Source organism: Micromys minutus, assembly GCF_963924665.1.
Source record: "Micromys minutus genome assembly, chromosome: 1".
Lineage (NCBI taxonomy): Eukaryota > Metazoa > Chordata > Mammalia > Rodentia > Muridae > Micromys > Micromys minutus.
In genome coordinates, this window is record NC_137969.1 from 48,913,798 (window position 1) to 48,941,549 (window position 27,752).

The 27,752-nt window shown below is 37.9% G+C and overlaps 2 protein-coding genes across 3 annotated transcripts in view; one reads left to right on the forward strand and one right to left on the reverse strand.

The window, feature by feature from the left end:
• FANCL (FA complementation group L) overlaps positions 1–26,162 on the forward strand; it is a gene marked incomplete at its 5' end in the record, with an annotated part of 67,053 nt that extends 40,891 nt beyond the window's left edge. The window contains 8 exons of one of the 2 annotated variants that reach the window (XM_080938306.1): positions 19,732–19,800; positions 20,939–21,089; positions 23,109–23,192; positions 23,437–23,482; positions 23,570–23,651; positions 24,399–24,515; positions 25,639–25,710; positions 26,027–26,162. In XM_080938306.1, coding sequence (XP_080794432.1) covers positions 19,732–19,800; positions 20,939–21,089; positions 23,109–23,192; positions 23,437–23,482; positions 23,570–23,651; positions 24,399–24,515; positions 25,639–25,710; positions 26,027–26,062 — 657 coding nt within the window. In that variant the 3' untranslated portion in view covers positions 26,063–26,162. The remainder of the gene's footprint in view (positions 1–19,731; positions 19,801–20,938; positions 21,090–23,108; positions 23,193–23,436; positions 23,483–23,569; positions 23,652–24,398; positions 24,516–25,638; positions 25,711–26,026) is intronic. The other variant, XM_080938307.1, reaches the window with a different exon arrangement.
• VRK2 (VRK serine/threonine kinase 2) overlaps positions 26,147–27,752 on the reverse strand; it is a gene marked incomplete at its 3' end in the record, with an annotated part of 121,582 nt that continues 119,976 nt past the window's right edge. Inside the window, exon 13 of the mRNA XM_080938289.1 lies at positions 26,147–26,488. Within this exon, the coding sequence (XP_080794415.1) occupies positions 26,147–26,488 (342 nt within the window). The remainder of the gene's footprint in view (positions 26,489–27,752) is intronic.

The window sequence follows — 27,752 nt, forward strand, 5'->3', positions numbered from 1 at the left end:
CTGTTTCCTTTGGTCCTGACAACAGTGGCTTTTCTTCCTGACCCAGGTGTTCCGCATCTTTGTTTAATATTCTCCTTAGTAGCTAAAGATTTGGTTGTAAATAGTTTCTGTCATTGCATTTTATCATAGTATGGATAAACTGTTGCTTTAATTTTCTACCACAATAGAACTTACACTTGATTATAGTTTGAGTTAAGATCCAAGGTATATAGTCTCACATTTTTTCTTTCTGTTTGAGATAAAGTAGCATGACTACCGTTCTTCCCACCTGTTTCTGTTTCCAGTGTGAACCACTTTAAACTGTTAGTGTGTGCTTTTAATATCTGTGGCACTCAGTTTCCTGTTGCCAGAGTGAATGCCTGAGATGGCCATTAAAGAAGATAGAGGTTTGTTTTGACTAAAGTTTTGGGAGTAAGAGTCTGCGCTCCAGAAGGATCCGTTCCTTTAGGTGACTGGTATCAGGGTGTCTCATTTAGAGAGAGTGTGTGGTTTGGGGTGAGAGAAGAAGGGCCCCACCCCTGCTAAGATAATGACATCAGTAGCCTCTTACCAGCTCCACTGTCTTTAGAATTTCTAGATGTCCAGTAGCACCACTCTGGGAAACATTATTAAAGACCTTTGGAGGAACATTTAATACTACATGTTCAGAATATACACTCGTTTATTTAGGCATTGTCTATAATTTTATACTGTGGAAAGTGAGTTGGCTGGGTTTTCATTGCTTGGGGTTTTTTTGTCTGCCTTATCCTGCCTGACGTCTCCCCCACCCCCCAAAAAACCTAATATCTTCACCAAATAGTTGTATTATAAGTTTGATATCAATATTCAGAGTTTATATCATGAATATGTATACCATACAGAAGTGACCACTGAGTTTTTCAGTGTAGCTGTTTCTTCTTTTGCCACCTTAGTTTTTGTTTTTCCTAGAGTTAATGTTTATCTTACCTCAGTTAACATTTTTACTCACCTTTGGCACCCCTCAAACCCCAGATCCCTGCTTTGTCTTCACTCTTTCCCTTGACCACCACTTTGGAATGGGTGGGTTTTAGTGTACTTTTGTACGGGAGCATTTGCATATTTTAAAGCATTCTTTGGGGACCAATGGTATGACTCAGCATAGCATGCTTGCCACCAAACCTGCCGAGCTGCCCTGAGTTCAGTCTCCAGGACTCACAGAAGTAAAGGCTAGACGTGACAGACGTTTATTCTCCATCACCCACCAGTGCACCATAGCATTGTGCACACTGTGCTTTTTTCTCAAAGCACCTAACACATCTTCAATGTGAAGGTAAAAGTCTCGCAGGTTGGAAGCAGAACAGTCGTCAGTTATGAAATGTGTGAGAGGCACTACAACGTTCTGCCAGAAAATACCTTTCTGCACAAGTGTCTGTGTGTGTGTGTGTGTGTGTGTGTGTGTGTGTGTGTGTGTGTGAGAGAGAGAGAGAGAGAGAGAGAGAGAGAGATTGAGAGAGAGAGAGAGAAGAAGAGAAGAGAAGAGAAGAGAAGAGAAGAGAAGAGAAGAGAAGAGAAGAGAAGAGAAGAGAAGAGAAGAGAGAAGGCGGGACTAAATACTAAAAGACGAAGTAATAACTCAGCAGTCAGGTAGAGAGGGAAGCAAAGCTGTGGAGAAGATCACAGAGGCAACCAGACAGTTTATTTAAAGTGCTGTCAATATAGTGAGTGTCATGTCTCCAGCTATGTGTACAAGATTATTTCTTACTTTCAGTTATTTTATTTTATGTTTGGTATGCATGAGAAAAACTTCTATATAGCTTACATTTTCTTTATCAGGGTGTTGAGTGTACTGGTTTCTGGAAGTAGGTCTGTTGGTAATGCTTATTGCAGAAGCCTAAAGAGTTGTTTGAATTTCCAGCACCATGTAGATTTTATGCATTGTAGCACATGTCCATGACTCTAATGCTGTGCGTTTATGAAAGTAGACCCTTGGATCTTGTGATTCAGTCAGTCTGGCTGAATCTGGGAGCCCCAGGTTCAGAGGAAGGCCTTGTCTCAAAAGAAAAAAAAAAAAGATAGAAGACAATAAGAAGATACCTGGTAATGATCTTTGCCAACCACATGAATCCACACACATGTACATACATTCATACACTGCACCTATAACACACATACTGGCTTATTTATTTCACTCATCGACTTGATGGTTTTGTTTTTTTTTTTTTTTTGCTTTTTGTTTTGTTTTGTTTTCTAGTGTACAAGATGGAAAGCTAAGGATGATATTAAACATGCCTGTTTATTTTCAACATGAGCTTGACAGACTTTTTCTTTCTTAGTGGAATTACTACAGCTGTTCTGTCAAACATTGTGGGATTCTGCTTCATTTATCCCTCATGCACATAGCTTCTTCACAGGAATTGAAGGGGAACAAGTACCTGAAATGGTCAGTGCAGTTGAAATAATATTGGGACAAGAGAGACAAGTCCTTTGGGGATCCCCTTAAAAGGAAACGTGGGATTGAATAAATGCAGTCATAGATACAACTACAGACACGGGGGATCTGAGTGGAAATGCAGGAAACAACCAAATGATCTGGATATGTAGAGTTATTTCAAGATGGCTGATTGGAAATGTTGCAGTCAACATCAAAATTAAATTTCTGAAGTTTAATCTCTTCATGTTTTCACATTCTATGCAAGTCTTTTGAATCTTCCAAAGATAAAAATGGTTATTAGAGGGTTTATCTGCAAGTATTATAGAGAAATATTTTAAAAAGTCAGAATAGAAAGCAACTGTTAGAAGTCTTAGAAAATTATGCTTTTAAATTAAGTGTCATCATAGCACAAAAGCTCACATTCCAGGACTATGTGAACATTATTAAAATACTGGAAATAATGGTGCTTAAGAGGAAGATGTTACACCCTGAGATCTGCTTAAGTGACTGCTGTTACTGCTTCTCTTCGGGTGTTAGGAAAGTAACATAATGCTTTTAAAGATAATAAGCACTGCACTTTGAGACTGGCAGTGTTCACACTTCAATGCCTTAGAGCTTTTGTAGTTTAACATGACTTAATAACAGCTATGGGGTAAGAGCCAGGATCTTAGTCCATATGCATCTATATCTATCTTTCTTCCTTTCCCAATGTATGTACAGTGTATCTGATAAGATCTCATTATCTCTGTAGTGTTTGGATACGAACCAGTTATTCTTCTGTCTTCTCTTAGCTGTAAGGAGTATTGTTACTGTGGCCTAAGGTTTTTAATTTTTAAGAAAAACATTGCAAACATACTGGTGGATCTGTTATTGTCCAGAGACCACAGTGAGTGTTGGTTGAACTGGGTTTGTTGAGGTGACATTGACAAAATTAGTGGAACACAATTAAAAGGTACAATTGGATGAGTTTTAACAAGTCATCTCTACTCCCAAAATAACTAACATCACTATGCAGTTCACACACTCCTTCCCCTCAGTGGTCCACTCCCTTGTTTCTTCTGTCTTGTTCCTCTTCTAGTGTTCGTCACTGTTGTCTTTCTGTGTGTTGTGCTTTCTGGTGACAGATTTATTTCCTTGATATAATTGCCTTGAGGTTCACCATGTAGCAACATGCCATGTAGTTTATGCTTTTTTATTGTAAAATAGTTATCGATATGCTACATGTGGCCATTAATTTGTCTGTGGACACACGTTTTCATGAGTTGACCATTGGAACTGTTAGGCAGGGGAAGTGTCCGTCTGGCTACAAGTGCTTACCTTGCAAGGATCAGGTCTGGAGCTCAAATTCCCAGAGTCCATATCAAAACTGGACATGTAGTGGGAGCATCTGTAATCTTAAGGTTTCTGTGGGGAGAAACTTGGCAAGCACAGCTGGAACACATGTATGAGATCTTGTCGCAAAGAAGGTTCAGGGTGCATGTGTCTTTGTTGTATGTTGGAGCATCTCTGGGGTAAATTCCCAGAAGTGGAATAACTGGGTCTTCAGGTAGTATTATGTCCAATTTTCTGAGGAACTGCCAGACTGATTTGCAGAGTGGTTCTACCAGTTTACAACCCCACCAACAGTGGAGAAGTGTTCCTCTTTCTCCACATCCTCACCAGCATCTGTTGTCATCTGAATTTTTGATCTTGGCCAATCTGACTGGTGTGAGGTGGAATCTCAGGGTTGTTTTGATTTGCATTTCCCTGATGGCTAATGATGTCGAACACATCCTTAGATGCTTCTCAGCCATTCGATATTCCTCAATTGAGAACTTTTTGTTTAGTTCTGTACCCCATTTTTTAATAGGGTTGTTTGATTCTCTGGTGTCTAGCTTCTTGAGTTCTTTGTATATCTTGGATATTAGGCCTCTATCTGATATGGGGTTGGTAAAGATCTTCTCCCACTCTGTTGGCTGCTGTTTTGTTTTCTTGACAGTGTCTTTAGCAACTCTATTTATAATAGCCAGAAGATGGAAAGAACCCAGATGCCCTTCAGTAGATGAATGGATACAAAAATTGTGGTATATTTACACAACGGAGTACTACTCAGCTATCAGAAACAATGACCTTATGAAATTCTTAAGAAAATGGATGCATCTAGAGAATATCATCCTGAGCGAGATAACCTAGTCTCAAAAGAACAGACATAATATGCAGTCACTGATAATTGGATACTAACCCCAGAAAGCTCTAAACACCCCAGAAACAATTCACAGACTGTGTAAAGTTCAAGAAAAAAAAAAAAAAAAAAAAAAAGAAAAAAGAAAAAATCATTATGTTTACTCCTTATACACCAAGAAAACCTTGACTAATTCCAGGTTACATCCTGTTTTACATGTACTTTATGCTCATTGTAACTAGTAAGATCTTAATGCACACTATCAAACATTATAAAAAACCCAAAAAAGCCAAGCAATGGCAAAAATGTATTCGTATACATTTATGTAAAAATGCTTAAAATTTGTACATTTATCTTTGTTTTTTTTAAAAATAAAGTTCTACAATTAAGAAAAAAAAAGAAGGTTCAGGGTGAGGACTGACATGCAAGACTATCCTCTGACCTGCCATGGTATACACATGAATACACCGAACCATACAGACAGTTTTAACTCTTTATTTTAATGAAATAAAATTAGGTCATCCACCCCCCTTACCTTTCCTCTCTCTAGGCCTCCCCTGTCTGCTTCTTTGAATACCTCTCATTTCAGGGCTGACCATTTGTTATTGGTTAACTATTAGGGGCTTCTCTCCAGAGAGAACCATCCCACCCTCTCTGTAGTTTGTTGTCTAGGGAAGAGTCCCAGCTGAGGTTTCTGCCTTCCATGTTAGCATAACTGTTGGTACCATCCTAATTCATACCACATTTAGGCAGACATGTTGTTGAGGGATTGTGGGTATAACCTCCCTGCCATTTCTAGGATACAGTCTCACAGCAGGCTTTCTGATCCCCTGGCTCTTACAAGCCTTACACCATCACTTCCATTATACTCTTGAGGCTTAGGAGTTGTGTTGTACCCAAATCAATTGAGACTAGGCACCTATGATGTCAACCGTGTCAATTGTGACATCTTTGTTTAGACACACATGCCTTTTACATATAAAAATGAAACTGCTATAAACAGTGTGTGCCATTGTGTAAGCATATGTTTATATTTTTATTGACTACATGTTTAGGAAAGAAGTGGCTGAATATTACAGAAGCTGCATATATAACTAGGGAACTATCAGTATTTTTCTTTCTTTTTACCATTATTACTGTGTTTATTTCTTTAATTTTACATCCCAATTACAGCCCCACTCCCTCCTATCCCCCAGTGTTACCATCAGAAATCCCTCTTCCCATTATCCCCTCCCTTTTTTCTCAGAGAAGGGCAGCTCTGCCCCCAGTACCAACCCACTCTGGCACTTCAAGTTGTACAAGGACTGAGTACATCTTCTCTTACTGAGGCCAGACAAGGGAGCCCTGCTACGGGAAAGGGATCCAAAGGCAGGTAATTGAGTCAGAACTGCTCCAGTTGTTAGGGGACCTACATAAAGACCAAGCTGTACATTTGCCACAAATCAAAGAGGGGGTAGATCCAGGCCCGGTTTGCTCTTTGGTTGGTGGTTCATTCTCTGTGAGGCTCCATGGGTCCAGGTTAATTGATTCTATAGGTCTTCTTTGTAGTGTCCTTGACCCCTCCAAAACCCACCAACTTTCTCTGCATTCTTCTAAAAGACTCCACCTAATGTTTGATTGTGGGGGTCTCTGCATCTGTACCCATCAGCTACTGAATGAAGTCTGTCAGAAGACAATTATGCCAGGTTCCTGTCTGTAAACAGCAGAGTATCATAAATAGTATCAGGGTTGGATCTCTTCCATGAGCTATGTCTTAAATTTGGACAGTCATTGGTTGGCCATTCCCTCAATTTATGCTTCATCTTTATCTCTGCACATCTGTAGGCAGGACACTTTTTGGGTCAAAGATTTTGCCCCCCTCCCTCATCTCATAGTTTCTCCTGGCTACAGGAGGTGGCCACTTCAGTCTCCATATTTGCAGTTACTGGGAGTCTCAGCTAGGGTCACCCCCATAGACTCCTGGGAGCCTCCCTGTGGCAGGTCTTGAGTTTGTCTCAGAGATTTCTATTCTTTTTTTCTAGCTTTCTCTCTATCTGCCCACATTTTACCTCTACTCCATGTTTGTCTTTCTGGGTCTAGGTTACCTTGCTCAGGATAATCTTTTCTATTTCCATCGATTTGCCTGCAACTTTCGTGATGTCCTTGTTTTGAATAGCTAAATAGTATTCCATTGTGTAAATGAACCACATTTTAAAAAATCCATTTTTCAGTTCAGGGACATCTAGCCTATTTCTAGTTTCTGGCTAATATAAATGAAAGCTAGTAAGAACATAGTTGAGCAAGTGTCTTTGTGGGATGGTGGATCATCTTTTGGGTATATGTCCAGGAGTGGTATATCTGGGTCTTGAGGTAGAACTATTTCCAATTTTTGAGAAACTGCCAAATTGATTTCCAGAGTGGTTGCACAAGTTTGTACTCTCACTAGCAATTGAGGGTGTTCCACTTGCTCTACAACCTTGTCAGCATGTGCTGTCACTTGAGTTTTTTATCTTAACCATTTTTACTGTTGTAAGATGGAATGTCAGAGTTGTTTTGATTTGCATTTCCCTGATGAGTAAGGGTACTAAACATTTCTTTAAGTGCTTTTATGCCATTTGAGACTTCTCTGTTGAGAATTCTCTGTTTAGCTTCATACTTCATTTTTTGTTGTTGTCTAATTTCTTGAGTTCTGTATGTATTTTGTATTAATACTCTGTCTGATGTAGGGTCAGTGAAGATCTTTTTGATTCTGGTGGTTGCTGCTTTGTCTTAGTGGTGTTCTATGCCTTACAGAAGTTTTTAAATTTATTAGTTGTGAATCTTAGTGCCCCAATTAGGTGTTCATTTCAGGAAGTTGTCTCCTATACCAGTATATTCAAGGCAGTTCCTCACTTTCTCCTCTATTAGACTTAGTATCTACAGTGCTATTTTGAGGTGTTTGGTTCACTTGTACTTGAGTTTTGTCCAGGGCAATAAGTATTGATCTATTTGCATTTTTTTTTAACGAAAACATCCAGATAAATGCTTTCTTAAGAGCTGGATCTTTGAGAAAATCAACCAGATAGACAAACCCTTAGATAAATTAAGTAAAAGGCAGAGAGACTTTCAAATTAACAAAATCAGAAATGAAAATGGAGACATAACAATGGACATTGAAGTCTGTACCAAAAGATCATTAGGCCTTACTTCAAAAGACTGTCCTCCACAAAGTGGGAAAATCTAAAGAGAATGGTTGATTTCTTGATTGATACCACTTACGACAGTTATGTAAGAAAGCATCCAAAATCCTCTGAAGCAAGACCCTAGACTCAGATAGCATGCAAAAACAAAGAGTATTCATTCTGCAACTATCATGCTAGGGCCACCATTGTTTTCAAATGGCAATGCAGTAACATTTAACCCCTTTTATAACAGAACTGCTTAATTGCTTCTGGGATAAAAACAGACTTCTAAAACTTAAGGCACCTTTGAAGGGGTTACAAAAACCATTAACTGAAGCTCATAAAGAAGATATATACCACAGGATCACAGGTGCAAAAACAGCAGATAAGATAGTGACTGGGTTTATCTATACAAAACTTAAAGGACAGCCAAGCTATGGTCTTAAACTTTTCATGAACTTGTAAACTAGTAATAAATGATGAATGTTTGGCCAGATAATTGTTCCTAGTGGGTATGTATGTAGACATTCTTGGTTATAAACCTCTTATGACCTGAATTTATGTGCAAACTCATAGTGATCTTTTTCAAAAAAGATTTATTTTATGTGCGTGACTACACTAGCGCTGCTGTCTTCAGACACAACAGAAGAGGGCACCAGATCCTATTACATATGGTTGTGAGCCACCATGTGGTTGCTGGGAAATGAACTCTAAGACTTCTGAAAGAACAGTCGGTGTTCTTAACCGCTGAGAAATCTCTCCCACTGAATAGTGATCTTTTTTATCATGGGAGCACACTCTGAAATTTACAAGTGCTGAGAACAAAGGGCAGAGGCAAGTATCTATCCTTTTCTCATTCCAAGTCTTACAGAAGCAAAATTCCCTTCTGAGACTTTACCTAGCCTCCTTGCTATTCTCAGAAGGTGCTAAACTGGAGACTGCAGCCTCCAGCCCAAGAGCAACTCTTATAGGCAGATCAGTTGTGAAGCAGAGTACCTTACACGCAGGATAGCAAATGGTCCATAAGTTAGTTTCATAGTAGAGACAAAATATAATTAAAAAGGAGTTTTCAGTCATATCAAAATCAGGTAAACAATTTAAATAGTCTGAAGAAGCAGTCATCAAAAATCTCACAACCAAAACAATCCCAGGACTCGACTGTTTTAGCACAGAATTTTACCAGACTTCCAAAGATCTAATACCAGTACTCCTCAAATTATTTCACAAAATAAAATAGAAGCAACATTGCCAAACTTACTCATTATGGCCACACTCATCCTGACACTTAAACCACACAAAGACTATAAAAAGCAAGAGAATTTCAGACCAGTTTCCCTTATGAACATTGATGCAAAATTATGCAATAAAATACTCACAAACTGATTCCAACAACACATGAAGAAAATCATCCATAATGATTTAGGCTTTATCCCAGACGTGCCAGTATGGTTCAATATATAAAAATTTATCATTGTACTCTATCATATAAACATTAAAGAAAACAAAAAACACATGATCATCTTATTAGATGCTGAAAAAGCCTTTAACAAAGTCCAATTTCCCTTCATGTTAAAAGTCTTAGAAATATCAAAGATACAAGGTGCATAGCTAAAACACAAATATAAGCCTAATCTAATAATACACCACAAATGGCCATTCACAGTGATTAAGTGGACTTAATCCCAGAGATGAAGAGATGGTACAACATATAAAAATATGTCAATGTGATCCATCATATTAACATACTGAAAGAAAAAAAAACATGATCATCTCATCAGATGCTGAAAAAACATTTGACAAAAATCCATTTCCTCTTCATGATAAACGTCTTGGAGAGCTCAGGAATACAAAGGACATAAACATAATGAAGACGATATACAGCAAGCCAACAACCACCATCAAATTAAATGGAGAGAAACTTGAAAGTAATGCCACTAAAATAAGGGACAAGTCAAGGTTGCCCACTCTCCCTGTATCCATTTAATATTGCACTTGAGTTTTAGCTAGAGCAACATGACAACTAAAAGAGATGAAGAGAATACAAATTGGAAAGGAAGAAGTAAAAGTATCGATATCTGCAGAAAATATGGTAGTATATATAAGTGAGCCCAAAGCTTCTACCAGAGAACTCCTACAGCTAATGAACACATTCAGCAAAGTGGCTGGATACAAAATTAGCTAAAAATTGGTAGTCCTCTTTTATACACATGATAAATGGGCTGGAAAAGAAGTTAGGGAGACAATAGACTTTATAACAGCCACAAATAATATAAAATATCTTAGTGTAACTCTAACCAAGCAAGTAAAAGACCTGTATAATAAGAACTTTAAATCTCTAAAGGAAGAAATTGAAGAAGATATCAAAAGATAGTGTTCATGGGTAGGTTTCATGTAGTAAAAATGTCCATCTTACCAAAAGCAATCTACAGGTTCAATGCAATTCCCATTACAGACCTTGAAAGAACAATTCTAAACCTCATTTGGAAAAACCAAACAGACAGATAATCAAAAAACCAGGGTGGGTAAGACAATCGCCTATAATAAATGAACCTCTGGAGGTATCAGTATCCCTGATTTCAAGCCATACTACAGAACAAGAGTAATAAAATCTGCATATGATCAGTGGAATCTAATTACAGACCCAGAAATAAACCCAGTCATCAACCTTTGATTTTGACAAGGAATAATTGTCAGTGCTGTGCTGTACCTTTCAGACAGTAATGTCTGATACTTCCAACTCTGCTGTTTTCCTGCTGTCCCGCGCTATGCCGAGACTCTGGATATGCTCAGTTGCTTTCATTTAAGTCACCTAGGTGAACATTTGATGGTATCTTAAATGTGTTCAAGATTCATTCTCTTAATGTCCAAAGGTGAAACTTCTGTCCATGAGCTTGACATCTCTGCTGAAGTTTCTGCACGTTTTCTCAAATCTGTGTGGACAGAGGGAACTGTGTGTGTGAGTTGGAGGATTCGGAGTTGTGAAGATGCCACTTCTCTTTTGAGTGACCTGAGTGTTTTGTAGATTCCATTAAAAATCTACTGAAAGGTTCAGTTTATTCCTAGTGGCCCTGATAATTGCTTTAAAATCTTATCAAAACAGAAAGGACCTTAATAGACAAACTACTCTGAAGAACTGAAATGGAGGAATTCATGTGGTTTAAAAATTTAGAGATCTGCTTTTCTTATGATCAGAAGAGTCAACAATAGGTTAGTGGGATATGCATTGCAGGACAGACTCACAGGCACCTGTGCTCAACAGAGGCATACACAGATGGGTATGGTAAGGGTAGTCTTCTCAACAAATGATGTAGAGACAACTGGTCACGTGTTTTATCACAATAGTAACCCTAAGTAACACACACATTCTAGAGTTAGCTGAGTTGTAGTTAGTACCTCTTTCTTATCTCAGCCCTACTCTCCATTAAAATCAGTCCTATTGTATTTGGTGTATGTTCACATGGCCCTTTACTGTAAACACTTTCAAGTAGGTGAAATTTAATGTACTTGGCAGCTCTTTATTTTAACTTTTGGATATCTTCCAGCTTTCTTTTAGTGTTTCATAGTCTTTTTTATTGTCTTTTTCTTCCAACTCTTTTCCTCTCTATCTCCCTATCCATCTTTATATCTATCTGTGATATGATTCTGGAAGACATTGCTTTTTAGCATTTCTCTTCCCACCATAGTAAGATTTAGCTGAAAGGCTTCAGCTAAATTGTATGTTGTTGTTTTGATTAGGAGATACTTTTTGCCTCTGAGTTTATTGGCTTCGGAGTCACTTAGCTTTTTGTTTGAATGTTGAGTTTGATCGTTTGTGAGCTGTTCATTTCTCTTTTGTCCTGCATTTGTTTTGCTTTGTTTTGTTTGAGAATGGGTCTTATGTAGACTTTGTATTTGGAGCCCATACTGGCCATCAACGCTTGGTCTTCTTTCTCACTGGGGTCATAAGTGTGCTCCGACACACTTGTCTCTGTTGTGTTTTGTTATTCTTTCATTCCATGTTCTTTATTAATCTTCTTGGGAATATGTGCATAAACGATGGCATTTTGGGTTAGTTTATCAGCTGCACTGGAATAGTGTTAAAATTGTCATATTAAATTAATATTTTTAGCATAAGTGTGAAATGTAAAGAAAGCTAAGAGATCATCTTTTTCATTTTCTACATAGGCTTTTTATTATTTTGAAAATAATACATTGTTTTATAGGAAATAAAAAGGACAAAACATAAAAAACAAATAAATTGGTGTGGGTTAAACCATTTTAACTTGGAGTCCGAGGGGAAAAAATAGAACAAAGTTGTTCAAACAGATTCATAATGGATCTAAGATGGATTAGTTTGGAAAGGTTTAAGGCTATTGATTAAGGTTCCATAGGATCTGCGAGTCACCTCTTCACTGGGATCCTGCTGTAGAACATCACAGATAATGATCAAGAAGATGATCAGATAAAGATCAAGAGGTGAGATCATGGCAGTGAGCTGTTTGTTGGTGGAAAAGTTACTTTGGACAATTTGGATATTCCATGCACTTCATTTTTCCCTCCTTTCTGAATGCTGAAACGGCTTGTTTGCTCACCATGTAACTCCACAGTTAGAGCAGTGATGTCTCAGACGGTGGTATTTCTGTTAGATGACATGCTTGTTGACGTTAGGAAATTATTTCTTTCTCATTTTATGTCAATGTCTGTTCATTTCTATTTTACTGATGCTTTAAATAACTTTTATGTGTTAATTATATAAGAATTCATGGTATAAGTATTTGTCCTTAAATCAAATAGGATACAAAATTCTTTAAGTCAGAACTCTTAAAATACTTGCTTCAAAAGTGTAAACACACACCATATACCAAGCTATTGACATTTTATATAGATTATTTTCCTCAAATTGTGGAAGGATCTTTGTAGTATAGAAGTGTTGTGGTGTGGATAAGTATCCCCTGAAGGCCACATAAAGACTTGGTCTGCAGAATTGTGTCATTGGCTGCTGTCAGAACTTGTAGTATGTAGAAAGCCCTTTGGTTATTGATGGCACCTTTGAAGGAAATGGAAGAACTTCGTTTCCTTCTGTTGTCTTTGCTTTCTAATTGTACTTGAGGACTCTACTCCTCCACGTTTGTTTGTAGGTTTCTTCTTTGCTGGGCCAAAACAACAATCCTTTCCAGCTGGGGACTGGTAATTCCAAACTGTGAGGAAAAGTAAACATTTTCTCTTTATAATTATCTCGTGTGAAGGAAAGCCAATTACCACATGAAGCTGAGACTGAGTTACTTGCCCTAGTGGTGTGAATTGGCCACTAGGGACTGGCACTATTGGGAAATGTGCCCTTGTTGGAATAGGTGTGGCATTGTTGGAGGACATATATCCCTAGGAGCAGCCTTTGAAGACTTAAGAAGTTCAGACTAAGCTATTCATGGCTCACTTTCTTTTTCCTGCTGGCTGCTGACCCAGATGTAGAGCTCTCGGCTTTCCTTCTCCGGTACCATGTCTGACTGTGTGCCACTGTGCTTTCTGCTGCGACGGTAATGGACTAAGCCTCTGAAATTGAAAGCCAGCCTCAATAAAATGTGGTCCTTAGAGTTGAGGTGGTCATGGTGTTTCACAGCAAAAGAACGGTGACTAAAACATTTGCTGAGAAAGATGTAACCGATGTAGAGAGCATAGTGTGGGACTGGACCTTTGACTATATAATGCATGATGATCTCATCTGCCATACTTAATGGTGTCATTGAGATCGGTCCTAACATTTAGTAGGCTCATTGTTTGTATTTGCTGTATAGACCTTAATAAGAAAGGGCACAATCCATTTCTGTGTTTTTTGCTAATTTAATCTTACATTGTTTGAGACTTGTGTAAAGACTGATGATATGACTTGAAATTGACTGGCTTAGGTTGAAGATAGGATATTTTCTTCTATAGGACCAATTTCACAATTTCACATAACAATTCCAAACTTATAATATTGCACAAGGTGAAAATGTGTATCTAATTTTATTCTTTTGCTGGTTCACACTTAGTTTCCTTACTCTTATTTGTAAAATAAGTCTATCTTTTTAACTGTAATTTCAGAATTTTTAAGAGCACTGCATTCAATTTGTAGGTAAATTTTGTTAGTATAGCCATTTTCACAACATTAACACTGCCAACCTAGGATGAGTAAGGTCTTTTCATCCTCTGGTGTCTTCTTTTACCTTCCTTTTAAATGTCTTGTTGGTTTTATTGTAGCAGTCTTTCATTCCTTTGGTTAGATGTATGCTCCTAGGTATTTAATGTGTTTTTTTTTAATCTTTTTAAAATTACATTGAATGGGATATTTTATCTAATTTATTTCTCTGAGATTACTTTGCTGTATTGTTGCCTGTAGTTTTAAATGCACACTAACGCTGTTCCCAGGAGGAGCTCCGGTATTCTCGCCCCTTCTGGCTCCTCTTTGTCCCACCCATCTTAGCTGTGGGTTCCATTGCAATCAGCCCCAACCAGGCTTCCTTTTCTAACTGCCTTTGCTCCAGCTTGGCTCTTGAGATTGGCTGCCAGACCCAACCGGTCCTCTCTCTCTCTCTCCATTTTTGCTCCTGGAGGGGTTGCGTTACTAGCCTTGAATAAAAGATAGAATGGATAAAAGACACTCAAACAGCTTTATTACTTTAGAACTTGCCTGCTAGCACAATGGCTGGGTGTACATACCTCCTGCCTAGAAATGCATGCCTTTATTAATTTATTATCTCTGTCTCTCCTTCCTTCCTAAACTTAAGTGGCTTGTATCAGCTACCCCCTGCCAACATCTTTGGTCCCTGCCTATATAGGAGGCTGCAGGCCCTAGCTGCCCTAAGACCTTACATGATTGCAGTGTCCTCTTTTCTTCAAAACATGGCACAAAAGCCCCTCTCCTTCTTTGTGTCTGCTATTTTCTCCTGCGACCTGGAAGTCTCACTTGTTCCTTCCACCCAGCAACTGGCTCCTGGTCTTCTTTACTGATAATCATGAACCAATTAAGGAACTAGACCGTAGTATCGGAACCTCCACTTATGTGATATGTATATGATAACTACTTTTAATGGTGATTTTTCAGTATATAACTTTGTTGTACTGTTTTATAAAATCTAAGAGTTTGTTAAGTGTAGAACCAGATCTATATATAGAGACAGATTGATTTATTTTTATTATTTTAATGTCTATCTCTTTTCTAATTGCTATATCTCAGACTTTGAATACTATATTGATTAAAAGAGGGAAGAATGTAAGAGAGGAATTCTAGTTACAGAAGAATGAAATTAGATACATATCATTTAACTGTATGAAAACCATACATAAAATGGATCATATACCTTAATTTTAAACCTGAAATGCTAAAACTGACTGCTAGAGATATATAGGAAATACTTTTCAAAACAGGGCAGGCAAGATTTTTCTGGGCAGAACTTCAATACCATAGAGATTAGTCTCAGTATAAATAGATGTTACCTCATAAAAGTAGTTTTTGCATAAAACAAAACCAAAAGCAAAACATTAATAGAAGATCGTCCACAGAATAGGAAAAATTATATGCCAGCTGAACTTAGGACAGAAGACTAATGTCCAGAATTTGTAAAATAAACACCAGGAAAATAAAATTGCCAGTCAATAAATAGACTAGGAATATAAACAATTTTCATATGAAAAACCACAAATAGCTGATAAGTCTAAAAAAAGTATCCAGTATTTCTAGATACCAAAGAAACCAAGATTAAAACTACTTTGAGATATGTCCTTACTCCAGCAAGAATGACTGTCATCAAGAAATCTGGCAACAGGCATTAGGGGAAAGCAGCCCATATTCACTGCTGGTGAAAGTGAGAATTAATGCAGCTACTATTGAAATCAATTTGGAGGTCACAACAAATTAAAAATAAAATGTCATATGACCAAGATACTTCACTCCCAGGCGTGAACCCAGAGAAGGCCATAGCCCACTGCAGAAATACCTGCACATCTGTTTATTGCTGCTATATTGATATATAAGAAACTGAAACTAACTTACATGCCCACTTGCAGATTAATAAATAATGTACTATATATGAAAATGTGAACGTTGATATAGAAAATAGAGTAAAGGCTTTATCTGTAAAGAGAAGTGAAATGAAAATTTCAGGGACATGGATGGCCTTAGAATGAATAACATTAAATGATGACACCCACATTGAGAAAGGAAACAGACAGGCATGCATGCTCTCCCTTCTATGTAGATCCTAGCATATACCCTGCACATATTTATCTGTAAGTAACTGTAAGTCTAGTATACTGGTCTGTTTTCTGTTCCTCGTGGTAAGTATGCTGATCACAAGGAACCGGGGAAGAAAGGGTTTATTTCAGTTTACACTTCCAGGCTCTCTATGCGAGTCCGAGCAGACGCTAAAACCAGGGTAGGTACCAGGGATCTTGGGGAAAGCTGCTTACTCACATTTGTTTGGCTCATGTTTCATGCTTTCTTACACAGTCAGACCCACTTGCCTAGAGATGTGCCCACCCACAGTAAGCCAGGCCCTCCTCTGTCAGTTAAATATACGAAGATGTCGCACATACTTGCACATAGGCCAGCCTGATTAAAGTTCTTCAGTTGAGATCCCCTCATCCCGGTGACCTAGGTTGACAATAAAAGCCAACCAGGACAGTTTTTCCCTTATCAAGTTGACAAATATATCACCATTGAACCGCAACCTTTCCATTCTTGTGTGTGTCCAGAATCTCTTGTTAATAGAATATAATACTATAAAATGTAATACAACTTTAAAAGACTCATCGCTTAAAAATGCCATGCTTTAAGTTTGTTGTCACTCAAAAGTCCATAGACTCCTAACTTTGGGCTCCTGTAAAATTGTCAACAAATTACATGTTTTCTAACTTCAGATGTGAAGAACCAGACAGACGAAAGATTAAGACCAAAGCAAAGCCAAATCCCAGATATGAAAATCTAAATCCTATAGATCAATGTCTTAAGACTCAGGACCTTCTGGGTTCCAGAGGTTTTGAGTGGCCCATCTCTCCAGAACTGCCATCCAAAGCACGTGCGGTTTCTCTTGTAAGCTCAGAACAGCTCCACTTCATACCTGTCACTGCCCCTGCTAGCAAATAGCCACTATGGTCCTGGCATCTTTGGTATCCTGGCTTCTCTACTGTAACAGAGGCTGTATCATAACCATCAGCCTCTGTAGGGACACTGACCCTGCCACATAGCCAGCCCTCAACCACTCTCCGTAACCCTGTCTATCCTAACTTCTCGTGCCTTTCGTACTACTACCAGTACATGACTTACAGTTTACCAAGCCCAAGTACCACTTAAGATGCAGCCTTGCGCTTCTCCTCAGGACCATAGCTTCTGTTCTTTAGCCTTTGAAAATATGTTCCAGAGATTTCACATCAGTGATGCTGATCTCTCATTAATCATAGCTGTTTCTTCAGCCCTAGCAGACTAGCATCCTTTGTCCAAATAATGCACAGGTTCAGTGGTGCTGAAAGATAATTTTTCAGATTCAGTTGACAGATTTTTTTTTTAATTGGATAATTTCTTTACTTATATTTCAATGTTATTCTCTTTCCTGGTTTTCCTTTTGGAATCCCCTTATCCCATCCCCCCCCCTTGCCTCTATGAGAGTGTTCACCCACCCACTTCCTCCCATATTCCTGTCCTGGCATTCCTCTATACTGGGGTATTGAGCCTTCACAGGACCAAGGGCCTCTCTTCCTTGATGCCTAATAAGGCTGTTGTCTGCTACATATGCTACTGGAGCCATGGGTCCCTCCATGTGTACTCTTTGGTTTGTGGTTTCGTCTCTGGGAGCTCTGGTGGGTCTGGATGGTTGGTATTGTTGTTCTTCCTGTGGGGTTGAAAACCCCTTCAGCTCCTTTAGTCCTTTTTTTAACTCCTCCATCCGGGACCCGATTCCCAGTCCAATAATTGGTTGAGAGCATCTAACTCTGTATTTCTCAGGGTCTGGCGAGCCTCTCAGGAGACAGCTATATCACGAACTTGTCAGCATTCACTTCTTGGCATCCACAATATTGTCTGTGTTTGGTGACTGTGTATGGGTTGGCTTCCAGGGTGGAGCAGTCTCTGCATGGCCTTTCTTATAACATAAACTACCCCAGCATGTTTTGGCTTTCCTCTGAAACTTCACAAGTCAAGCTTTCTTCATCTGCATTTCTCTAAACATGCTTCTTTTAAGACCCCACAACACGGCCCTTTCAGCTCTGTACTCAGTGCCTTATATTTCTCAGTTCTTCCATAGTTATCCCCAGAATAACATGGTGAGTCCATCACAGCAAAACACCCTACTCCTGGAACCAGCTCCTCTATCAGTTACTTTTTCTGATGCTGCGATAAAACACTCTGACTGACAACAGTAGAAAGAGTTTTACCATGAACTGCCCAGTGTATGGATTGACCTAATGGAAGAGACACGGAGTGAAGAAATGACAGACACACAAATAGAAAAGTAGGAATTGATGAGCCATGGAGATGTACCAACAGCCTCCTGGAAGTTTCTTATATTCGTATGAGGCCCGAGGAAGTGTGTGTGGTCTCAGCAAACAAGGCTCCCCCATGTTCCCATAACCCGGACTGGAGGTGGTTAATAGTCCTCCTCTTGGCCCTTAAGATAGCATATGGTAGCCCATCTTTAGAATCCATCCTTACGGAAGAAATGGCATGAACTTTGAGAAGAGTTTCAATGTAACCATACCTCCTTGTGCCCAGGGGACTGCATTACACCAGCAAACAGTATTCAGTAGCTGGTGTTGGCTCAGACTTCTAGAGTCCAACACTGGGCAGTTTATTTTAGGCATATTTAAGCACGGTACAATTTGGATAAATGATTTCTGAAATAGCAGGGTCTTGTCAGGTAGTAGTTTGTCCTCATCTCCTTTATAGATCTTAACTTAATTGAAACATAATTCAAACGAACACACAGTGCATGTGACGGTGAAGATTAAGGACTTGTCCATGTTAGTTTTCTCCCTTCTTTGGCAGAGTATCTGGCCTTGTACAGGTTTGGAGATTGTGTAAACATGGCTGCAGTAGGCATTCTTGCAGAAGTGTTATGTACTTGTTCTTGCACTTCTCTTGGAGTGTAGTTGTTAGATCATAAGGTTGGGGTGTCGTTAGTTTGTAAATAAGCAAAACTTCCAGATCTTTTTAAAGAGGGATGACTTTTACACACTCCCCCTCAGCCCATCAGCTCAGGTTAATGCATGTCCTTATTGGTGGCTTATGGTTTCTTTCGTCTTTATTAAGAGCTGTAGCTACAGTGCTTACAGAAGAGTTCTCACTTGGTCTTTACTGGAGTTTTCATCTAACATTTTTCAGGTTGACAAAAAGAACCTTTATCAATATGTCAGTATAGCAATGATATCAATATATCAACTATATCAGTAGTGGATTCTACACTTGTACATGACAGAATGAAAAGCTGGCTTTTTATTAAATATGTAGATTTACTTTCATGGCTTTTGACTTTAACTTTGGCCACCCTATTTTTTACATGTTTGCATAAATACTATTGCTAACGTATAGAAATAGCATAGTATTTTAATTGGATAATTTTAAATTAAGTGTTTGTGTATGGTTTGAGGATCAAATCAAATGATTGAATCTAACTTCTGGCTTTTGGGGAAACGGTTTCACTCCCCATCTCCTGCATCATTGAGGTCCCTAACAAAGTTCTTTTGTTTGTTTGTTCGTCTTTTCCTTCCTTCCCTAGAATGCTTACCTAGAAGCATTTATTCTGAAAGTCTTTCTAGTGAAGTCTAATGAATGATGGCTGCCAGGTACAAGGTTCCCTTTTCTGTCACCTGCGTCTAGTTTGTAGGGTATTTGTGTTGTTTGGTTTTATCTTAAGCTGCTGTTTTCTTATTTTAAATGTGTTTATTGTTCAAAATGCATTTTTAACTATATGTTTTTTATGTAGGGAAAGTGGCCAGTGTGTTTGTAAATACTTCCAAGTAAAAGATGCTACTATGAAAATCCCTTGTCATTTCTTTTGAGTGGGTTAATATTAGTTAACCTTTGGATTTTACAGATGAAATGCATACGTGTACATACAGAAGGCACACGGAGAAGGCTGGCTATACTGACTTCATTACTAGTGGTATAAGCTGCAATAGAGCTGAGATTTTGTTTCGTTACTCACATCTGTACCATAACGTAGCATACCAGGGAAAGGACATTCTCCTTTAGTGTTTGTAAGGTGATTTTCAGACGTAAGGTTTAGTTCCCATTCTTACACTCCAGCCCCAGGCTTGTAGCTCAGTAGACTAGAGGTGTAAAGCCATTTCTGCCAAAGGAGCCAAGGATTCATTGTGTGCTTCATTGCCTTCCGCAGGGATGGGTGGTGGGTGTGAGCCAGGGCCAGTCCACAGCACTTGAGGAGGCCTGCTTCCTTTGTCACTTGTTTTCAGTGCACACGTGTAAAGTATTTTCAGACTTGGTGTATGTATTGGTTATTTGAGACACAAAACTATTCTTCTTAAACTGCTATATACAGACTTTCAACAAATAGATGTGTCTTTTAAATGCATCACATTATTTTATGAGAAATGCTTTTTTCCCCAAAGGAAAAATATAAATTAACTTGTAATGATTAATGTATTTAAACTGAATTTACAAGTTGACTAAAAATGAAATGTGAAAGTTGTAATTTTTTTTGAATTCGTAAAAAAATAATACAAAGTTTGGTTAGAGATAAAGTTCAGTGGCAGAACCTAGCACGTACTTTATCTTTGGTCTATACCCAGCACAGTAAAAAAATAACAAAACAATAAAAAGACATTTTCATACTTTTATATTAATTAGGTCTGCAAAGCTTGTTCATTTGCTAATGCTTAAAGTTACTCTAGTTCAATTATGAATATCACTGTGTCTAATTTTCATCTTTTAGAGCAAAAAAGTAATTTGTATTAACATTATAGGTGTATGTTCAGTGTATCACATATAATAATATTAACTAGCTTATTCATATGTATTATGTATATTTTATATATGTCACTATATGTGATTTCTGCTCATATGGGTAATGTGTGTCACAGGGCCTCATGAAGACCATTCTTGATAGTGCAGACTAGTGACAAAGACTGTGTTAGTGCTATTGGGATAAAGAAACATGACTGTCAGAGTCCACACTCTAGGGGAAGTGAACCAGCTTCTTCCACCAAAGTGTAGTGTGTTGAGTGGAAACTGATTGGCTGGATGAAGAGCACATTAACTTCCTGGCTTCCATCTTTTCACAGAGCTCCTTGGAAAGTGTTTATAGTCAGTTCTTGGTGGCATTAGAGACGCTGAAGGTGTTCTGGGATGTTATGGATGAAATTGATGAGAAGACTTGGGTGCTGGAACCGGAGAACCCTCCCCGAAGTGCAACAGCACGCAGGATTGCATTAGGTAGGGAAGAAAGATGAGAGTGTTTTCAGGTGTCTGATTTTATCCTATATTATTTGCAAAAACAAATTTGAAAATGACATTTAAAATGTTAGATGAAATTTCTTTTTATGTATTCAGCTATTGAAACTCTTGGGAATAAAACTTATGTTTTATTACTACATGGCTATTGGAAATGTTTTAGATGGGAAGAGCTGAGGTGTTTGGTTATGAAAGGTGACAATCCAATGGAAGCTTCAGACAGTGGTTAATTAGTGTTAATTAGCGCAGAAATTGTGTTGAAGGTAGTTCCAAATGAATGCTACATGGAACAGAAGCCTGTGTTAGCAGTTATGAAGATCTGACAGTCTTCTATGAATATGGAGAGGCAGACACTGAGTCGGGTCATGCCACTGGAGCAACATAGGCACCATGGGAGTCCTCATGTGGTGAGCACCTACTTTCTAATGTGTAGAAGTGCTGGGGAACAAGCATGGCTCTGATGGTACTGCAATGCCTTTGTCTGCTAGACGCTTATTTTCCTTAGGAGCAAACAAAGCGAAGCCTGTGGTGGAGTTTAACCTTCTTACAGATTATCGATTTTTATCTAAATTTTTATATATATTTTATATATTTCTCACCATATTATGGTAATAGCTGCTTATAGTCTCCATTTAATATTTTCTTCTCTTTTTTGGTCCTATTGTATAGGATGTATTTCAATAGACACTTTGAAACTGATGTGAACCTTACTGAAGTCAGTGAATAGCTGAGCTTCTGTACTTACAGCGGGGCTGGTGAGATAGATAACTGTCACACCTGACTAGCAACATGTCACTGTCCAGTTTGAGAAAGTCCAGTAGTACTTAACTTGGAATAATTAGCCAAGTATAATGTATCTGTCAACAAGTAGCTGCTAAGATAAAAAACCTTTTCTTTAGAGAAATGTCATGATTTATTATCATCATGGCTCCATTAACATAATTATTCTTGAACCACGTTTCCTATTAGTTTCCTTATAGTTCAGGTTGAACAGCCAAGTTTAGACAAGTTCTGCATTTACTTTTAGCTCTTCTTCCTGCCTCACACAGTGATTTGCTGTCTTAGGGCCAACCCTTGAGAGGGGAGATGTGTTCCTATAGCGGCTGCCTAAGTGGCAGCAGCTTCTGGTCCGGTAGATAACACCACCTGAGACTGATGGGAAGTGTGTGCTTTGTACTGACAAATGAAGTGGGCAATTTTTACTCTTCTTATTGAATGTCTATACCACGTCTTTCCTTTTTACTTTGACCATTTTTTCCAGATTTATTTACATTTATTATTGCTAACTGTAGCAAAAAACTTACAGAACTTATATTACTTTTCTTATAAACATGAACTGAAATTGATCTTTACTACAGAACTTCACAAACTAGCTTTGTGAATTTTGTACATATTCAATACAGTTAAACTTGTTAAACAATCTAGTGCTAAGTGAAGTCATTTTTCTTAGCTTCAGAAAGTTTGAGGTATTAAGTAAGACAAACATCTGTTTAATGAGAATTAAACATTTGCTAACTTTCAAAAATCACAAATACGAAGTTTTTATATGTTTTCTTAGACACCAATTTTTACCACTTACTATAACCTTAGGTTTTTTTTAAACTTTTGACAATTATATGAAATATTAAGTTTATAAAATAAAGGTTATGAAAAGTAATTTAGCTTATTAATGTATGATTTCTATATATTAAAGGCCTTTATGATTTTACTGAAAATTTTTATTAAACATTTCTGGAAAATAATTACCAGCATACCAATTTAAGTTAATCATATAAGTTGTGGTCTTGTCTTTTGAAACTTGAGATCCCTGAACCTTTAATGGTAGTCATACTCTCAAAAATATTTCTCTGTTAAACAGTGATGTTTTACTTCTGCACAACACTAAAAAGAATTTGCTAGTTTTTCATGAGAAAACTGAGGTGGCTGAATTAGCATGCATGGATTTGTATTGACTTGCTTGACAATCTGAAAGCCACATCTAAAAGCCTTCTTTCATTTCAGGGAATAATGTTTCCATAAACATAGAGGTAGACCCCAGGCATCCTACCATGCTTCCTGAGTTTTGCTTTCTTGGAGCTGACCATGGTATGTCATCTTAAAATTACAGATCTGAAACAGATTCATAAAATCCTGTCTAATATTATCAAATATTCCAAAATATTAATATAATTATTTTAAATATATTTCTCATTTTGAACTCTATACTTTCTTACACAATAGAGAATTGAGATTTTAAGCCAAAGCTAAACAAATGCTGTGGCAGTGGTTGTTACAAAATAAAAGCAATGAAGCCTAAATTATTAAAACTTTTTCTTTTTCATATCCACAGTGACAAAACCCCTAGGAATCAAGCTGAGTGGCAATGTTCATTTATGGTGGGTACCTTGGCAGTTTGACTGATACTGTTGGATGGCTTAACAAACTTTACAGGTTTGTGTGTTTGTTTCTTTGTTTGGTTTTAGGGATCCAGAAAATAGTTTGCTACAGAATTTGAAAGATGTTTTAGAAATTGATTTTCCAGCTCGTACTATCTTGGAAGAATCTGTAAGTTTAATCATTGCTTCAATAGTCTATATTATGTGAATAATAAAATTTAAATGTTTCTCTCAGGAAAACAAGGCTGAAAAGGAAAAGAAATTGGAAGATTGTTGCCACACAGAGCTCTCAGTTACAAGTAACACTGCCATCAATGGGCTTGTTAACCCTCTGTTAGCTAGGTGCTTAACAGCAGCTTTGTTCATGATCTTCAGCAGAGAAGTAGTTAATGACACATACACTTATTAAAACTACAAAGAAGAGACACTAATGAGATGTTTGGGTTTTGTACTGTCGGCTTACAGATGCCTACAGTACAGTTTTAATTAGTTTGCTGTGAGTTTGTGAAGGACAGCAGTTTTTCAGAATCGAGCAGCACCACTGATGCTGGTGGGGTTGGGTATGGACTGAGCGACTGCCATTAACACTAAGTGATGGAGATGACGTTCTTTTTCCTTTTGCTGCAGAATTGTGCAACCTTGTGTTCACCAGCTCAGATCTGTCTTTGTGTAGGCACAGGAATGATTATGTATATGGAAAAATGGCTAAAACGTAAAAATCTTGCCAGCCAAAAATGAAATGTGTATTTGAGTGCAGAAGGGAATACTGTGAAGAGACGAGTGCTGTTGGTGCTTGTATGCTCCCCAGCACACAGGCCTACTTAAAGCACAGATATAGAAACAAATACTGTGTATATCATATTGTTCTTCCTCATCTCACACATGCACATTAAACTCAAACCCCTTTCCTTTGAAGGACTTTAGCATGGACTGTGGTATCTGTTACGCCCGTCACCTGAATGGTGCCATTCCTGATCAAGTGTGTAATAATCCCCACTGTGGACAGCCTTTCCATCAAATATGCTTATATGAGGTAAAACTAGCAATTGTCTACACAGGAAATACAGAATTAAAATAATCTGTTTACTAAAGTACTCCTTTGGTTTGCTACAAACTCCTCTTACTTAATTTCATACACTCACAGGATTCATTTCTTCATCTCATATACTATTGAGTGTGTCAGAGAATCCCAGAGAGAAAAACAATCTAGAATATACTTATGAATAGCATATTGACACATAATAAATGTGTGGTAGGTGTAACTGAAGTCTTCCTAAGTGTGTGCTACCACTGTGTAAGTTCTCTAGACCCACCAGATGAGGAAGGCAGGGGTGGGATAAAGCACTTAGTGAATCAGTAGTGTGTCCAGATGGGGTAAGGCACTTAGTGAATAGGTCATGTCTTCTACTCTGCAGGCTGTACATACCTATAGAATGAATAAAATAATCCTCTCAAAGGCTCTTGTGACCTGAGCATCTCATTTCCACATGTTTTGTGCTTTCATCTCTGAGTCACTCCTGTTAGGGTATGGCTTTTATAATAGAGTGTCTCTGCAAGCCATCTTACAGTGGGAAAGTGCCAAAAGTTTTCTGTCTTGCTTTCTTGACATATGGATGGTAGTTGGTTCTATATACCCTTTCTTAATAGGAAACTTAGGCACAGTCATTTTACCTTAGACAATCATAAAAATACCAGATTTACTTGAGAAGGTATAATGGAATCTGTACTTTGTATTGTAATACTGAATATTCATTTTAATTTTAAAACTGATTGCCTCATAGTCAATATACTGAAAATTAAATCACTGTTGAATCAAGACCAAATTCTCAAGATCCTAAAATACTTTACAGAGAAATTGGTGATATTTGATTAATTGGTTTAGTTAGTGAGCCACAGGAATTTGCATGAGTTTCTTTCTATATATGTCTTTCTTGCATGTAAAGTGTGTCATTGTCAGCCAAGTCTTAAAGGGCCCATAATTTGCTTATACACAGATGCTTGTATTCTGAATTTTAATAGTAGTTTCTTAGTTATTCAACATAATAGCAATTGGACATGGCCTCAGAGAAAGTCTTCCTTTTATAGAACAAATTTAGTCAAAGTCCACTGGGATGGTAGGTGTCCACTGACATCATCTGCACTTTCTTTCCGTTTAGTGGCTGAGAGGGCTGAGCACCAGCAGACAGAGTTTCAATGTCTTCTTTGGTGAATGTCCCTATTGTAGTAAGGTAAGCCACATTTCATAGTGCCTCGTTCTCAGGAATGTGTTATAGAAAATGGATATGTAGATTACCATAATGGATTTTAAATGTGATGTTTATTATTTAATGAAATTATGATAGTTTCTTATTAATTATCTTTGAACATACCTTAATTTTCAAAGTATCTTTGATCAAAAAGATTTATGCCTTCTAAATTTCTTGTTGATCTTAAGAAAATATTTTGAAATTGTGTGGTGAAATAATTTCTAATAAAGAGCCAATATTAAGTCGATTAAGAGTGTGAACAAAATTTGTTAAAATATATTCTCTTTCTCTTTTGAAGCCAATTACCTTGAAAATGTCTGGGAAAAAACCCTGAGTGGAACCCACCTGTGAAGAGATGGAATGCTGAAAAAACTGTTTAAAAATGAAAACCAAAGAAAAGCCAATTTATTTGATGACTTCAGAGAAAATACAAAGCAAGGCACACCGATACCAGCAGGCAGAATATAGTGATCCCATAGTAACACACATCTGCCTTTGTCTCTTTACTCAGAGTCAACTGGAAAACCTCAGGCCAAAACCTTGGAGAGCTTTCGCAGTCTGTGACTCCCAGATTACCTGTCGGCATGTGTCTATGTCGAGGCAGGGATCTTGTCTTCCTGATGGGATTTCTACTGGTGCAGTCCAGATAAGGCTTACAGTGTGAAGGTTGGAAACTTGTATAGCGGGGTGTCTGTCGAAGACTCTGTGTTTCACTGAAAATATCGGAATACTCATGTATTTTCCTTGTTCTTGAGTTTTCCTATGAAAGAGATATTTTGTTAGATTTGAATTATTGAGGCATTTATTGTGTACTCTTTAACTGTGCTAAATAAAAAACATACCAAGCAAGTCTGGTCATTAACAGCACTTGTTGACATCCGCACATCAAGACAGTGCAGACCTATTTTGAAGACTGTGGCTGTGCTGCACTGGGAGGGGGACTTCTATCTTGTTACTGGAAATAGGAGCAGTTGAACCACTGTTGCTAAGTACTTAACTTGATGAAGGTCCAAGGTTGTTCTGTTTCTGCTTAAGCTTGGTTACTTCTGGCACAGCCCCTCCTTCTACCAGTTACTAAGTTAGAAAAGATAGCTTCCTTCCTAAGAGAGCAGACAAACGTCTGTCCTCTTGACTGTTAGATTCATCCATCATACTGCACCCTCAGAACTGCCTGCCACCCTTCAAGCATCATGTCCTTAGTCCCTTCCCTTACACGGCAACTTCCAAAGGTCAGAAAGGATTTGTGCATGATTTACGTATTGGCTAGGCACAGCGGTGTATGCCTATAATCTCAGCACTTTAGATTTCTGAGTTCAAGGCCAGCTTCCTCTCCATACCAACCTTCTAGATCAATCACTGCTACAAAGTGAGATCCTATCTCAGACAATGGAAAAAAAGAAAACAGAAACAAAACCAAAACATACATTTAGGAGAGATGTGAGATTCAGATGAGGATAACTTTACTGACAGTCTAGGTCACTAGAAGAAAAGAATTGTCTTTTTTTCTCTAGGATACCAAATCATTCTCATGTCAAGGGAAAGAAACCCACTATCAAATACATTTCCAAGGGCCAAGAACCATTACAAAGTTGATTATATACCTAATCAGGAACAGGAATCACACTACTAAAATGTTAAGAGGAACCTTCTGTCACTTTTTCAGTCTCAGGAACTAATGACATCTCATAGAAAGATGCTCCTATGGTTGGAAAAGGCAGCTATAATGCAAGCTTATACAATTTCTTCACTTAGTAGAACTTGTATGTTTTGTGAATAGCTTTGTTGGGACACAGCCATACCTATTTATTTGTATTTCACCTATGGTTGCTTTTGTACACAGTACACTTGAATAGTTCTGGAAAAATCTATGGGTTATAAGGTGAAAAATATTTTCAATCTAGGCAAAAAATTTGCTGGACTGGAGTGTATCTCCATGGTAAAGTTCCAACTCGGAACCAAGTATTCCAACACAAAAGGCTATAGGAGCCATCCCTTATCATACAAAAACAGAAGGCACAGAGATG